The sequence below is a fragment of the Nelumbo lutea genome, chromosome 7 (genome assembly GCF_056320005.1).
Source record: "Nelumbo lutea isolate HS-2025 chromosome 7, American lotus-T2T, whole genome shotgun sequence".
Lineage (NCBI taxonomy): Eukaryota > Viridiplantae > Streptophyta > Magnoliopsida > Proteales > Nelumbonaceae > Nelumbo > Nelumbo lutea.
Genome location: NC_142690.1, coordinates 16,820,365 through 16,834,940, shown reverse-complemented (window position 1 = coordinate 16,834,940; position 14,576 = coordinate 16,820,365). Strand labels below are relative to the sequence as shown.

Below are 14,576 nucleotides of genomic sequence, written 5' to 3'. Positions count from 1 at the left end.
ATTCATTAAAATGTAAATGAATTGGATTGGATCCAATCTAATAGGGGTGGCCATGAGTTGAGCTTCTTACGAGATATTCGAGCTTAGCTCGTAAAAAGCTCGACTCGACTCGGTTTAAACTGAGCTTTGAGTCGAGCTCGAGCTTGATATATAGGCTTGTTTACTAATCGAGCCGAGCTCGATCTTGATATATAGGCCTGTTTGCTAATCGAGCCAAGCTTGAGCCTAGTAAAGCTCGGCTCGTGAGGCTCACGAGGCTAGTATAATAAATAAGTATTTTTTTTATTATATACATACATATACATATAAATATAAGTATATGTAATAAGTAATTTTTATTATATAATAATATTTTTATTTTTTATGAATAATGTTAAATAATTTTTATAATCCTTATTTTTTATATGTAAAATAAAAAATATATTTTTATACGTATACATTTTATTTTTTAGAAAAAAAAAATTGGCTTGATGTTGAGTTTGAACTTGCAAGCTTTGAACCGAGCTCGTGCTCAAGCTCAAATCTCTAGCTCGAATTGAGCTCAAGCTCGAGCCTTACACAGTTTCAGTGAGCCAAGCTTGAATAACCGAGTATTTGGCTCGGCTCGGCTCGAATCCACCCCTACAATCCAAACCCAATGGAATATAAAAAATTATACAAAAAACAAAACATATAAAAACTACAAAAATATATTAAAATGAAGAAATATTAAAATTACAAAAATATACCCTTTTGGCATTGAAAAAGCACTTTTGTAAAAGTGCTTTCATAAAAGTACTTTCGTCAAAGTTATTTTGTAAAAGTACTTCCGTAGAAGTGTGCTTATAAAAATACTTTCATAAAAGTTTTTTTGGTAAAAGTGCTTTTGTAAAATTACTTTTCATAAAATTACTTTCGTAAAAGCACTCTCATAAAGTGATTTTATACTGGCTTCAGTTTTGGTTGCTTTCAAATTGGACAAGGGTTTGGCCTCATGATTGGATTATTGGAAATTTGATTTAGATCCAATTCAGACCAATACGAATATAGACCAATTTATTTTAGATTTGGCCATTCCAATAATTATAACGCTTCGTTCAAATCCGTTTTGATAAGGTTTGGATCGAATTGGATCCAATCCAAAACCGATCGATTGACACCCCTATTTGGATGAAGTAACTTAAGGGTTGTTTGATAACAATTGAAGATGCTGAACTAGAAAGATTTTATTGCTTTATCTTTTAGGCAGTTTGGTTTGAAGGAAAAGGTAGGGAAATGTATGAAAACCTATACAAAGTTTGTAAAGGTTTCCTTGCCTTTCCCTTCTTTTCCCTACTTTTTCCTTTAAACCAAACATAGTCTTAGTGAATAAGCTTTTAAGGAGGTTGTAGGCCCCTTGAAGTTGGGTAGATTACTATACCATTGAAAGTTTTACCATTTAAATATTTTAACTAAAAGACAAGGAAATTTTCCCAATTAGTACCCTGTACTTTGGGCCTAGTACCACTTTGGTCCCCCGAACTTTAAAATGTGACAATTATGTATCCAAACTTTCAAAATATGCTAATTTAGTACCTACCGTTAAGTAGTTGTTAACCAACCATTAAGTGGTATTTGCAAAGACACAAAAGCCCTTCGAGTGTCATCTAATTTTTTTTATTAATCATCCAAACATTGACACAAAATGAACAGTCCCAAATCATTTCCTCTTCGATTTAAGAAAGTTGGCGTCACATGTCAGTGGGTGTGTTGACTCCAACTTTCTTGAATAAACGAGGCAAGGATTTGGGACTATTCATTTTTTGTCAACATTTGAATAGTTGATAAAGAAAATTAGATGACACTCGAAGGGCATTTGTGTCTTTTTTAAGTCTCACTTAACGGCTGGTTAACGATAGATACTAAATTGGCACATTTTGAAAGTTTGAGTACTGAATTGTTGCATTTTAAAGTTCGGGGATGAAAGTATCATTAGGCACAAAATATAAGGAACTAATCGAGAATTTTAAAGTTCGCAATAAGTCTTTCAGATTCAGCAACTTCAGTCATTATCAAATGGTCCCTTTGACTTATTTTGGAGCTTTTGCCTCATTTTCATGATTAACAAAACTTCGATTAATTACTACTTAAAAATTACATGTATTAATTTAAATTTAATACCAACTTCCATTAACAATGTTCCCTAAAAATGTCCTTATTTAAGCCTCAAGCCTTGCACATCACAAAGCTAGAGGCTTAAAGGCATAAGCCTCTACCAATACAAGGGCTAAGCCTTGGCAAGGGAGAAAAGGGCTTTTAGGCTAGGCCTTTTTGGTTAGCCATTGACCTGAGCGGTTGAATCGTACATATGGGAATTGATCATATTACCGGTCCTATTTTTTACCTAACCCGCTTTTACACAAAAAAACTGTTGATTCAGTTAAAGAACAGCTGACCCAAGCAATTTAACCATTAAACCTTTTGACTCAGGCAGCAGTTCACAGGTGTTGTCAACCTGTTATCAAGGTAATAGAACTGTCAGCATCTTCTTTTCTTTGATGTTTTATATTCTTTTGGTCTTCCAGGTAGAGTAGGGCTAACAAGCATTACAACATGGGCTTGAATATGGAGAAGTCATTAGGTCCTGTGACTCCTGTCCAGCCCACTCTCCCAAGACCCCTTTTCAATTATCATATTGCAAAAATGCACGAAGCATTTGAAGGGATTTATGATCCAGCCCATCTTTTGCAATCAAATCCATAATTATTGATGTAGTCATTGAATCTGGTAAGAATCCTCTCTTAGCCATTTCATTAAGAAGTTGGAATGACTTATCTATCTCATGTTTTTGGAGAAATCCACGTACTATGACATTGAAAGTGCAAGCATTTGGAGAACACCCCATCTCTTCCATTTTCATCAACAAATTTTCAGCTTCATTCAGCAAGCCCACTTGGCATAATCCATCTATGAGAGTGTTGTAAGTAACAGAATTAGGCATCAATCCTCTCTGACACATTTCACTGTGGAGCTGCACTGCCTTCTCTATTCTCCTGCTTTTGCAATAGCCGTTAATTAACACGGTATAGGTAAATATATTAGGCTCAAGACCTCTACCCAACATGGAAGCTAAGATTTCTTCTGCTTTATTCATTTTACCGTATAAACAGTATCCATCTATCAATGCAGTGTATGTTATAATGTCAGGCTCCACCCCTGCTTGAATCATTACTTCTAATAGCTCTTGTGCTTTTGTAGCCATTCCTTTCTTGCAAAGAGCATCCAACAACGAATTGTAGGTCACAATATTGGGTGAGAGTCCTCGTTCCACCATTTCATTTAACGACTTCATGGCTTCTTCCCACATCTCTGAAAGACACATGCCATGAATCAAAGCATTGTAAGTGATACTATTAGGCTTCTCTCCCTTTTGCAGCATTACTTCAAACACAGCACGTGCTTCACTAATCCTCCCATCTTTGGCCAAAGCATCCACCAAAATGTTGTAGGTCACGATGTCTGGAGAGATTCCACAGTCCATCATGTCCTTAAGAATGCTTAAAGCTTCTTTCCACCGGTCAAGATTGCAAAGTCCATAAATTAAAGAGCTGTAGGTGACAACATCAGGTGAGATGCATTTTTCTTTCATTTCATTTAACAACCTCGTGGCTTCTTCCCACAGGCCTGAATGGCATAGGCCATGAATCAAAGCATTGTAAGTGATAAGATTAGGCTTCTCTCCCTTTTGCAGCATTACTTCAAATACAGCACGTGCTTCACTAATCAAACCTTCTCTGGCCAAAGCATCCACCAAAATGTTGTATGTCACAACGTTTGGTGAGACTCCACGGTCCACCATGTCGTTAAAAAAGTTTGAAGCTTCTTTCCACCGGCCAAGATTGCAGAGTCCATAAATTAAAGAGCTGTAGGTGATAACATTAGGTGATATGTATTTTTCTTTCATTTCTGAGAAGAGGTTCAGGGCGTCGTTTACCAGTCCCTCTTTGCACAAACCATCAATGATTGTGCTATATATGGGTAAGTCAGGTTTACACTGACCCTTTTTCTCCATCTCTCTGAGGATTCCAAGAGCCCTGCAGGTGTTTCGAGTCTTGCAAAGCCCATTAATGATGATTCCATAAGTGACCTCGTTGTATTGGTAACCTTTGTCTACAATCTTGTAGAACAACTCCATCGCCTGGGCGATCTCATGTCCAGCACAGAGTCCCCTAATCATGGTATTAAAAGTCACAACATCTGGTTCATAGCCTCGTTTCAGGATGATTCCAAGTACAGAGAAGCCCAAATCGGCACGATTCGAGTGGCAGAAGAAATTCATTACCATGTTCAGAGTATAGAGAGTGGGACGGATTGGTAAAGAACCCATCTTTCTATACAGAGAAATAGCTGTTGTATAAAGCTTCGCTTTCCCAAGAGAAGCCAAAAGTTTATCAAAAGCCCACACCGGCGGGAAGGGTCGCAGGCGAATCATCTGATCGAATAAAAGCAACGCGTCTTCAACAGAAAGAGAAGCTGGCCTGCGTCCATTTTTGAGGAAGTTGTGCAGCAATTGAGATATTCCACTTCCACCCATTAAATGGGTAGTGAGGATGAGAAGGGGAATGACGAAGACAAGAGATTTCGATTAAGCAGTGGAAGCAGAAGCGTATGGAGGAAGGGGGGTCATTGGTTGCACACTTCAAAATCCTCTTCCTCTTGTAGCCTGTAGGAGCTCAACTGAACAGCTGTGGCAGTGTGGAGCTACATCACGTGGCAATTGCCGTTTGCCGTTTGCTAACAAACAAGTAGCGAATATTGTGAGGCGTCCATTATTATTATTAATAAAAATAACATTAACTATCTTTTACGGGAGATGTTATCATTTGCACGGTGGATATGCATGTGAGGCGCCATTTGTGAAGAGCAGATCCGTCTCTACTCAGACGGAGTGACGGACAAATAATACACGTCGTAGTGACGGACTAATAATACACGTGGGTATCACACGTGTTACTTGTTAAGACCGAAGGATAAATTTTGACGTGGGATTGTTATTTTGATCTGTTTTCCTTTTCTCACTAAGCATGACTCCCGTACTCACTACGGGACCACTTATATGAATTATTTTCTACATCAGTATTGTATTTTGGCTCCAGTGATAATTCGGTCTCCAAACTTTAAAGTGCAATAGTTTAATATCTGAATTTTCAAAATGTGACAATCCAGCATATGAACTTTCAAAATGTGAGAATCTAGTACCTGTTGTTAACAAGTCTGGTAATCATATAACAAATGTGGTAAAAAGTCAAAAATGTCATCTAATTCTTTTTATCAACCATCCAAACATTAATAATAAAACGAAGAGTCCCAAATTCTAGATTCTTCTAAACAATCACAAACTTTTTTAAATAGAAGATGCTAAGATTTGGGACTGTTCAGTATTTTTTGCCAATGTTTGGAAGGTTCATAAAGAGAGTTAGATGTCATTCGAAGTGCATTTTGAACTTTTCAAATATCACTTAACAGCTGATTAACGAACTGGTTAACAACAGGTACTAGATTGCCACATTTTGAAAGTTCGGGGACCAAATTGTCCCTCGAGCCAAAGTATGGGTATTGATATGGAAATTTAGGTTAGGTTTTTCATTTGTTGTTTTGATAGATTTTTATTTGATTTAAGAGGCTTACCATATTTTATCTAATATGTAACTCTGTTATGGGGCAATCACAAATATGTATCCTTTTGGTTTTTAATTTTTTTTATAGTAATATTATTTTATTTGAGTTATTTAGAAGATTTTATTTGAGTTTCACTATTTATTTAATAATTATATTTATATTTAAAATTCAAATAAAACTAACTATTGAAATTGTAGACCGTAGATTTAAAGTGATTGTAGGAAAAAATGGTTGTGGATAACCACTTCTACATTTCCTGCATTTTTTTAGGAATGGATGTGAATGAGAATTTCCCAATCCTCATATATTTCTAAAGAACTATTATTAAATGTATGCTACCTATCTTAGAGTGCCACATGTTCTATTTAAAAAATTTAAATATAGTTAAAAGCAAAATATGAAGAATGAGTTTTCTCTTTGAAAATGTGAACAACCAACTTTTGACATGCTTTCTCCAAAAAGTTGAGGTATATATACCTTTTCGAATTCGCACCATGGGAAGTGTGCGCCCTCGAACAGGAGGTGCACACGTCGGTCACTTTGATTTCTCTAACATGCCAATAACGGCAAATTCACGTTAAGTTTGAATTGTTTGGTTGAACCGGCACTAAAAGACAAAATCTCAAAGGCCCCTATTTTGGAATGATTTGGGAGATCATTCGAACTCCCCTCCCATTTCTCTTGTATGAGGCTCTTTTTATTATTTGTTGTCTGATTTTTTTCATCTTCATCCCATCAAAAGCTGGAGTTATCGGATTCCGGCTTTTATCGGGACAGAGTTTGTGTAGCAAGAGCACGCGCCACAGATTTTTGTCTCATGCGTGTGATTGAAACGTGTGACAAGGATTAAACGCCGTTTTGTTACGGTTCAAAACAGGCTTAGCCTTGCCTACGCTTGGCATGCTTACGTTAGGGACATGCCTGTCATTTTCACCTGTAAGATTTTTGGGAGAACTGATGTCATCTTCAGGCAGACCACCAAAAGCTTAACGTACTCTTTGAGGAGGGGTGGTCGACCTCCTTGGGTGCCTAACCTTGGCACTCCTAGACCTTCATCCCCTTGCGGGGCAACCCTGGTTAACGGCTAGCATGGCTACTAGGGTTCCTCATGGGTGCACACTTGCTCATGGGGACAGTGTTGGACTGGCACTGCGCTACTGATACTCAAGGGGGGCTTGGCATGCGGGCCTGGCTCAAGCATGTCCCTTCACCTCGCCAGCCCCTTACCCAAGCTGATTGAGCTATCCCATTGCCCCTACCGCACGGGTGTGTTTCAGCCCAAGCGGTTGCCTATCTTCATGGCACACAGGTGCCTGTCATTATCAACATACAGGAGACCCTTCACATCGGTGCCAAGTCACCTCATCGGCGCATAGTCGCCTTCCATTATGGTTGTCCCCCTTTAGCACGTAAGTGGCACCTCCCATGGACCGGTCTGAGCCAGGAGAGTGCCCCGGCCATTGGACTTGAGGTCATGATCCAGTGCTACTGACTTTGGTGGAGTCATCCCATCGGGCAACTCCTAGCCTCTAAGCGCATAAAGGCTTGTCCTGGCCTGCCTTGGCCAGGACGCCGCACGGGTTTCTTCCGCTGTAGAACTACCCCGTGACAGTTAGCTAGGGGTGACTAAAAAAATCGATTAAAATCGAACCAAAAAATCGATTAATCAAATCGGTTGATTCAGTATTTTTAAATAACCGATAGTTTCGCTTAATCATTCAAAAAAACCGACAGTTAATCGAACCGATAAATATATACAATAATATATATTTATATAAATAATATAATGTTATATATATTATATAATATTTTTTAGTTTTTTTTAAATCGAATAAAAGATTTTCATTTATTCAGCGCCTCGCCTAACGTACCAATTTATTAGCTGCAGTCTATGAGTCTAAGAAACTTTTAGCCTTAAGGATCAAATTCAGAAAAAAAAAAATTGAAAATTGAACCTTTCAAGTTTCAATTGAAAGTTCGGCAATCTGCCTCCGCCATAGTGCTAGACTGCCTATCTTCTCTTTTTCTCTCAAATTTTTCTTCTCTCACTCTCTTAGTTCTCTTCCACTCCAGAGGCCACGCGGCCTGCGCCAACCACCAGCAGGGCAGCACGACAACGACGATCGCCACCTCACTGGCAAGCAAGCACCAATGGTCCAAGTGTCCAACCAATCCAGCAAGCAAGCACCAACTCTCCCACTCTCTCAGTTCTCTCTTCTCTCTCTCACCTCTCTTCTCTGTGTCTCCGCCAGGCGCCAGTGGTACCACCTCTCAGGCCATCATTCAGGCAATACTTGTCAGCAACCACCAGCACTGAAAATAAGCAACGGCACCAGCAATCCGACACCAGTTTTAGTTTTCTTTTTTCTTTTTAATTTTAAGTGTATAAAAAAACAAAACCCGAAAAATCAAACTGCGGTTAATCGATCCATCAGTTAACCAATGAACCGGTTAACCGATTGCATCGGTTCGATTTGGGTTTGCATATTTAAAAAACCGATCAAATCAATTCGATTTGAAAAAATACCCCACGGTTCGATTAATCGAACCGTGAGCACCCCTACCGTTAGCTTTTACTTGTTCCATTTTCTTTCTCACCAGACACACCGAACTGAATCAGACATATTCACTCTCACTCTCTCCCTCTCTAACCGGCGGCGACCAACAGCCACTACCGGTAACTGGAGAAGAGTGGGAAGTGTCACACCACTCTACCATAACCGGCCATGGAGAAATTCTTGAGTCTCAACTCAGTGGTGGTGGAAGAGGAGCCACGCTCAGTATGATCACTTCCAGTACTCTTGTATCAATGCCATTAACTTTGATCTCCCTCACGTCATACAAGACGCACCCTCCTATCCTCATAAGTAATTAACCTACCTCCTATCTATCAACTTCTGCTATCTACTTGCTAGTGTCGCACCCAGTTTAATTAATTAGGACTGGACTGCTGGATCGTTAATTAGCTCTCTGATATTGCTATTTACAGGTGTGGAGCATTACATGGGAGGATACCTCATCTATATGCAGTTAATTTTTTATCTTTATAATTATTTTCCGTTCATTCTTTTATATATGTAGTCAATTTATAGCCTTGTATACCTTGTCTATCTGAACACAATTAAAATCTCTCCTGCTTTTTCTCTCATTTATTTGTGTGTTTAAATATTCTTCTGCAGTGGATATGTCATGATTGGAGCGATGATGCACACTGCTTGAAAATTTTGAGAAGACGAGGGGAAGGCGATCATCGTAGAATTAATCAATTCTTCCGGTACCCCCAGACACTAATCTCGCCGCTAACGGTGTCTTCCAACTTGACAATATTATGTTGGCACATAATCCTGGAGGAAAAGAAGAGAAAACCGAGAAAAAGTTTGAGGGCTTGGCCAAAGCTGCTAGATTCGCTAGCTGCTTTCAAGTTATGCGCTCTGCTTTTAACAGTTCCATGATGTTGCGTAAAAATTAATCATAGAAACCTTTAATTTTGATATCAATCTAGTCTCGGATCTCAATCGCTTTGTTTCATTCCATTGTTGGTATTTTTCATACCAATTCTACTTCCCTTTCATTAGTATAGATATTTCATGTTAACGAACTGGAAAGAGAACCCCACTTGGGTCTCCATCTTAACATGGATCAAAAGGTATTTCATGTTAACTTCATCATTAGCATAGATGAATATAACTTTTCTTGACACGTAAAGCAAGAGAACCCCACTTGGGTCTCCATCTTTCTTACTCTGAATTTTGCTTCTCCTAAACGGTATTTGTATCCCCTTATAAAGCAGGATTTCTTCAAAAATCATTACTCTACCTGGGTCCTGGGTTTTTCTCCGGTTGCCGGTGATGGCTATTGGTCGTCGCCGGTTGGAGTGAGAGAGAGTGAGAGTAAACAGACCTGATTCGGTTCAGTGTGTCCAACGATAGGAGCAGAAAGTGGAATGGAGCGAATAGAAGCTATCGGGAGTTTAATCCATTTCGCACATTTTAAGGACGCACACGAGAGAAAGAACGCGTGGCACGTCCTCATGATGCGCGAACGGTGTGCACATGGACTCTGCCTTGATAGAAGCCAAACCCGAGTTATCGGTGGTACCCTGGATGAAAGCAATACATCAGAGGTCCAAAAACAAAGCAGATACTCTCTCTATTTTTCCATCTAGCTTCTTCGTATTTTGCTTGTGCTTTGTAATTTTCATGCTAGAATGTAATGTATTGATTTACAACAGTTCTCTATAAAACCAATTCTAATGCATTCATACTTCAATGCGGTGTTCTTATTCAAGGCCTTAGGTGGTAGTCATTCCACCAAGACACGGTGCTTCCTCTTATTTCAAATGGGCTAGCTAGACTCAGTTATTTCATTCCTTTTTGACAGAATCTAGTGTCTCAGAGCTTTCAAAGATTGATCAAATGGTATTGAAGATCTACACTAACCACCAACCTTCCCTAGATTTAAAGCTGCTTAGTCAGATTTTTGAAGCAATACTAGCCACCAACCTTGCTTTCCATCAAACCAGTCCTACCTAACAACCCAATGAATAGCCACTACAATCAAAGTTCACAAGAGATCCAGGGGTGAGAAAGCAGGATTCTTCATTCAGGAATCCTAGTTCCAGGCTTGGAGAACTTTAGAACTACAGAGAGAAGAAATTACTACCATATAACAAAGAAAATTGTGAAGGGTCAGGAATTCTTAGTTCAAGACCAATTAGAGATTGAAAAAATGATGGCACCTGGCCTACAAGTCAAGTTGATCAGTTGATTTTGGACTAGACTGATGGATGGTCTCTATGCGTCATGCAGCATAGCATTTTAGCACTTTCAGGAGATGCATCTTTGCAGAAATTCTGCCTCTTCTCTCCCATGTGTTTGCACATGCATACATGTTTACTGAGTCCTTTCTTTATGTGTCATCTGGATTGGCAGGAGGCAAAATCATGCACATCAGGCTGAGCTACTTGTCACAAGTGAATACACCAGTTTTCTATATGTATAAGGTGGCACCATGTGTATGGATTCTACGGAACACCAGTGATAAGTAGTAGCCCAGTTTGGTTTGCATGATTGTCTCCAGCTCATTCGGTTTTCCAGTTCCAGAGGATCAACATAAGCCAGAATGTTGTGCTGTAGACCTAACCTATGTTAAAAGGTCCTCTGCTTAAGCTTCTTCACTTATCCAAAATATTCCTTTTTACACACATTGGTAGCAATATTAGCTATTTGACTATTTCTTTGTCACGTTTTCACCAACTCCCTACCATTTTTCTGTGATTAATATGTCAAGAAGATAGGATGCTCGTATGAGAAGTTTAAATGAAATGAATATACATGAGAGAAATGCATCGTAAAATTGGAAAAAAATGGAATATAGAGGAACTCTGAAATTCTGAATTTCCAGGTACTTGGTCTATTAAGTGTCAAAACTCAAAAAAAGAAGATACAGGAACATGCATGAGATGATTTAAAGCATAGGGGAAGGAAAAACTGAAAACAAGAAATTCTGAATTTGGAGAAACTAATTATCCAGAAAGACATTCATTAAACATTAGAACAATTGAATTTTTATTGCTTCTTTTATCCCTTTAACCATAACAACTAGTCAGGACTCAGTTCTTAAGAAGGGTCAAATTAAGTATTCATTTTCCAATATGTACATGCTACATCTCCCTCTTAGACTTTTCAATGGGACTGCAGCTATACTCTTCATTTAGGTAGTGCTGACTTTTTGAAATCCAACTTGCTTTATGCCTAACTGCTACCAATTAAAGAATATTTTAGAAGAGATAGTAGCTCGAATGTCAGTAAGAAGAAAAGAATTGATAAATTACTAAGAAGGTGTATATGCCTCAATTTTTGGTATTTGATAAAATGTAACTTCTTTGCTTGTTTGACTCATGGATATGTCAGGCCAATAAATAGATGAAGACTCTCTCTCTCTCTCTCTCTCTCTCTCTCTCTCATGAATTCCCAGCTTGCTGTTTCTCGTCCCTGGAATCTTTTCTTTGACTTGAATCTAACGCTGATTACTGTCCACTTATGACATCAATTTGCTTGCCAGGAATTCATGCTTGAGCATCAACAAGCATCTCTTGAACTCTCTTTATTCATAATTTGCTAGTATGGAAGATGATTTCGCTAAACAATGAGTCAAAAAACAGAATTATATTTAGGAATCATTTCTGGGGAGAAGGATACAATTGCAACTTAAAAACAATAAAGACAGAGATTCAAGGGATATGTAGCTTGACTAACACATGGAATTGCGTTTGAATGGTTGAATTATACCATAAATTCTTCTGCAATTAATAAAAAGGTTCAATTACCAATAAAAAATGATATATGCATCCAGGGGATGAACAATTGCATTGAGCATACTTTTATTTTATTTTGATCTGTTATTATCAGCACTATATTGTTTTATATTATAAATTCTTTCTGATTCTCTGTTCATGGTAATTGTCCATTTTTGCATATCCAATAAAACAAGTTTCACATTATTATTGGTCAATAAAACAAGTGATATATCCATAATTTCTCCTGTTTTTTTATATTTTATTTTATTGTATATAAAGGCTTCAAGGATATTGCAATTGGATAGGAACAATCTGGAGTATCTTCTGCACCATTTTTGTGGAGTTACTACAAACAAAGAGACTTCTCTATCTATTCTATGTGGGGCCTGTGGGCATAAAAAAAAACATCTATTCTGTGTAGTTTTATTTATGAGAATGGTTTGGAGTCATCACTTTTGATTTCATGACTGTGCTATTATTTACAACCAATGTTGCCAGACATGGACCAGATCAGATGGTTGGACTGTTTGGAATGCGACCTAGTAATATTTCCAGTATTTTAGAATTCCGGTTTTCATTTTTTCAGAAGCCCTGTAATTGGACTGGATGGATTTATGAGAACTGGTTGAATTTTCAAAACACTGGTGGTTTCTATGGAACCATTTGAGTTTGATGATTCATATAGTTATGAAATAAGTATTATTTTATTATTTTAGGTTATATGTTTAGAATTTTTAAATCAATCTAGAATGAAAAGAGAAACACTTTAAACTGTCATGTCTATTGAAGCATAAAGTAGGTATGTGAATCACTGGAACCCCTTTTGCTGCCTACCATGAGCAACAATGATAATGAATTGCTGGCCAGGTTACTCATTTTTTTTATCAATGGTGGTGAAAATTTTATTTATTAGGAAAAGTTAATGTATATAGGAGTAGAGGGATTGTCAGCCTCGACTTAATTATCATTGTGAGATTCAGTATCAAGCACAAGTCCCCCTGTGCTGTATAATTTTCCAAATACATTGAATTCCTTGTTACCCTTGTTTCACCCACTCATTTGCAAGACTATTAGCAGACCTAGATGTTTATTGTGTGACTACTCTCAATTTCTTTATTATTGATAACTCTGTATTTTGATATCTTAACCGACACCATTTTAGGGTTACCTAGGCCTTAGAATAGTCAAAATATGTCCTTTTCTCACTTAAATCTAATATTGTGACCTTTGAGGGTCCTTATGCAAATCTTGGGGAAGTTTCAGGGCTGAAATGAAGTTTTTGGGAAGCTGGTGTGAATTCCAGCTAAGAGAGTGGGTGTTTCTGTGAAAAATTAAGCACAGGAGGGTGCCTCCTATCTGCTAAACCTAAAAAGGTGCTCCTCCTATTGTATTAGCATACTCCTCTATCTTTAACAAACCCTAGGGCGCCTCCCTATTCATTCTTTTCACCTCTAACAAACCCTAACTGCCCATAACTTTTAAATCTTCACCTTCCATTCTTTCCTAATATCTAATCTCAACCATCCAAGCCTTAACAACCTCTCATATCCTTAGATCTTTACCTTTTAATCTCCACCCTTCATTCTAGGGTGCCATCTCTTTAGCATTCTAACCCTATGTGATGTCCATTTGAATAATTTTTTTGATTTAAGAAGGTTATTGATTCACTTGTAGGCCCATTGTTCATTTAAATAGGGGAAAAAAACATTTGAATTAAAATAGATAATGTCCATTTGAATAGGGAAAAATTCAAATTTCTTTTATTAGGTCGGGCTTCGGGCTCGGGCTCAGGCTTCGGGCTTTTTATCAGGGCCAGGCTCGGGCCCAAGTTGTAGGCCCATTGGTCGGGCCGGGCTCGGGCTCGGGCCTAACATTTTTCTGTTAATAAAGAGTAAAAGCCCGGCTTGAGCCCGGCCCGGCCCGACCCATGAACAGGTCTAGACCCAAGGTGTCCTGAGAAGGGGTTGGTCAATTCACCCAGTTCACAAGGCTAAGGTTTCTTGAGGAGTTTAAGGGTTGTAGAAGGGAAGTATGCCCAGATCTTGTCAACAGGGGTTCCTGCAAGCAGTCCCGCCAATCTACAACTACTGCCACTGGATTTGATCAACCATCCCTTTTGTGTTCTTTATTTTATTTTATGTTATTTTTATTATGGTAATCTTTTAGTTTTAATATCTATTTGTTTATGTGTTTTGTAGATATGAATTCGTCCGGTTCAAGGCTAAGGTGTCTCGAGGGGTTTGAGGGCTGAACGGAGGGAGAAAGCGTGTATTTTGTCTTCTCAGACAGCTACCACCACTGGATCCGAATTTTGGATCATTTTTATTTATTTTTATTATTGCTTTTAATGTTCTTTAATTTTTGAATTTTAATTATTGTCTTGTTCATTTCAAAACATTTAATTTCAATATTAATAAATTTTATGTTCTTATTTTCTACAAATCCCATATCATTTTCCTTTTATTGGTATGGAACGAAAATAATGATTTTTTTTTATTCTTGCTTCCCTATGGTTCAACCCCTTCCTCACCACGTCCTCTTTGTTTATTATATTGTTGTACTTCATATCTTTAGACCTTTTCAAACCTGTCAAAACAGCCTTTAGCTCTATACTATTGAATCCCGAGTAGTGATGGGTTCC

General features: G+C 38.0%; 1 protein-coding gene and 1 long non-coding RNA gene across 2 annotated transcripts; one reads left to right on the top strand and one right to left on the bottom strand.

The window, feature by feature from the left end:
• Nucleotides 1-2,197: 2,197 nt before the first annotated feature.
• On the bottom strand, nt 2,198-5,050 carry LOC148845361 (uncharacterized). The gene has a single exon (XM_088955391.1). The coding sequence runs from the start codon at nt 4,550-4,552 to the stop codon at nt 2,642-2,644; it is 1,911 nt and encodes a 636-aa protein (XP_088811517.1). The 5' UTR covers nt 4,553-5,050; the 3' UTR covers nt 2,198-2,641.
• A 2,773-nt stretch (nt 5,051-7,823) lies between these two features.
• On the top strand, nt 7,824-9,134 carry LOC148845360 (uncharacterized). The gene is made up of 3 exons (XR_016102218.1): nt 7,824-8,504; nt 8,627-8,666; nt 8,817-9,134. It is a non-coding gene; the product is annotated as an uncharacterized LOC148845360 (long non-coding RNA).
• Nucleotides 9,135-14,576: the final 5,442 nt, after the last annotated feature.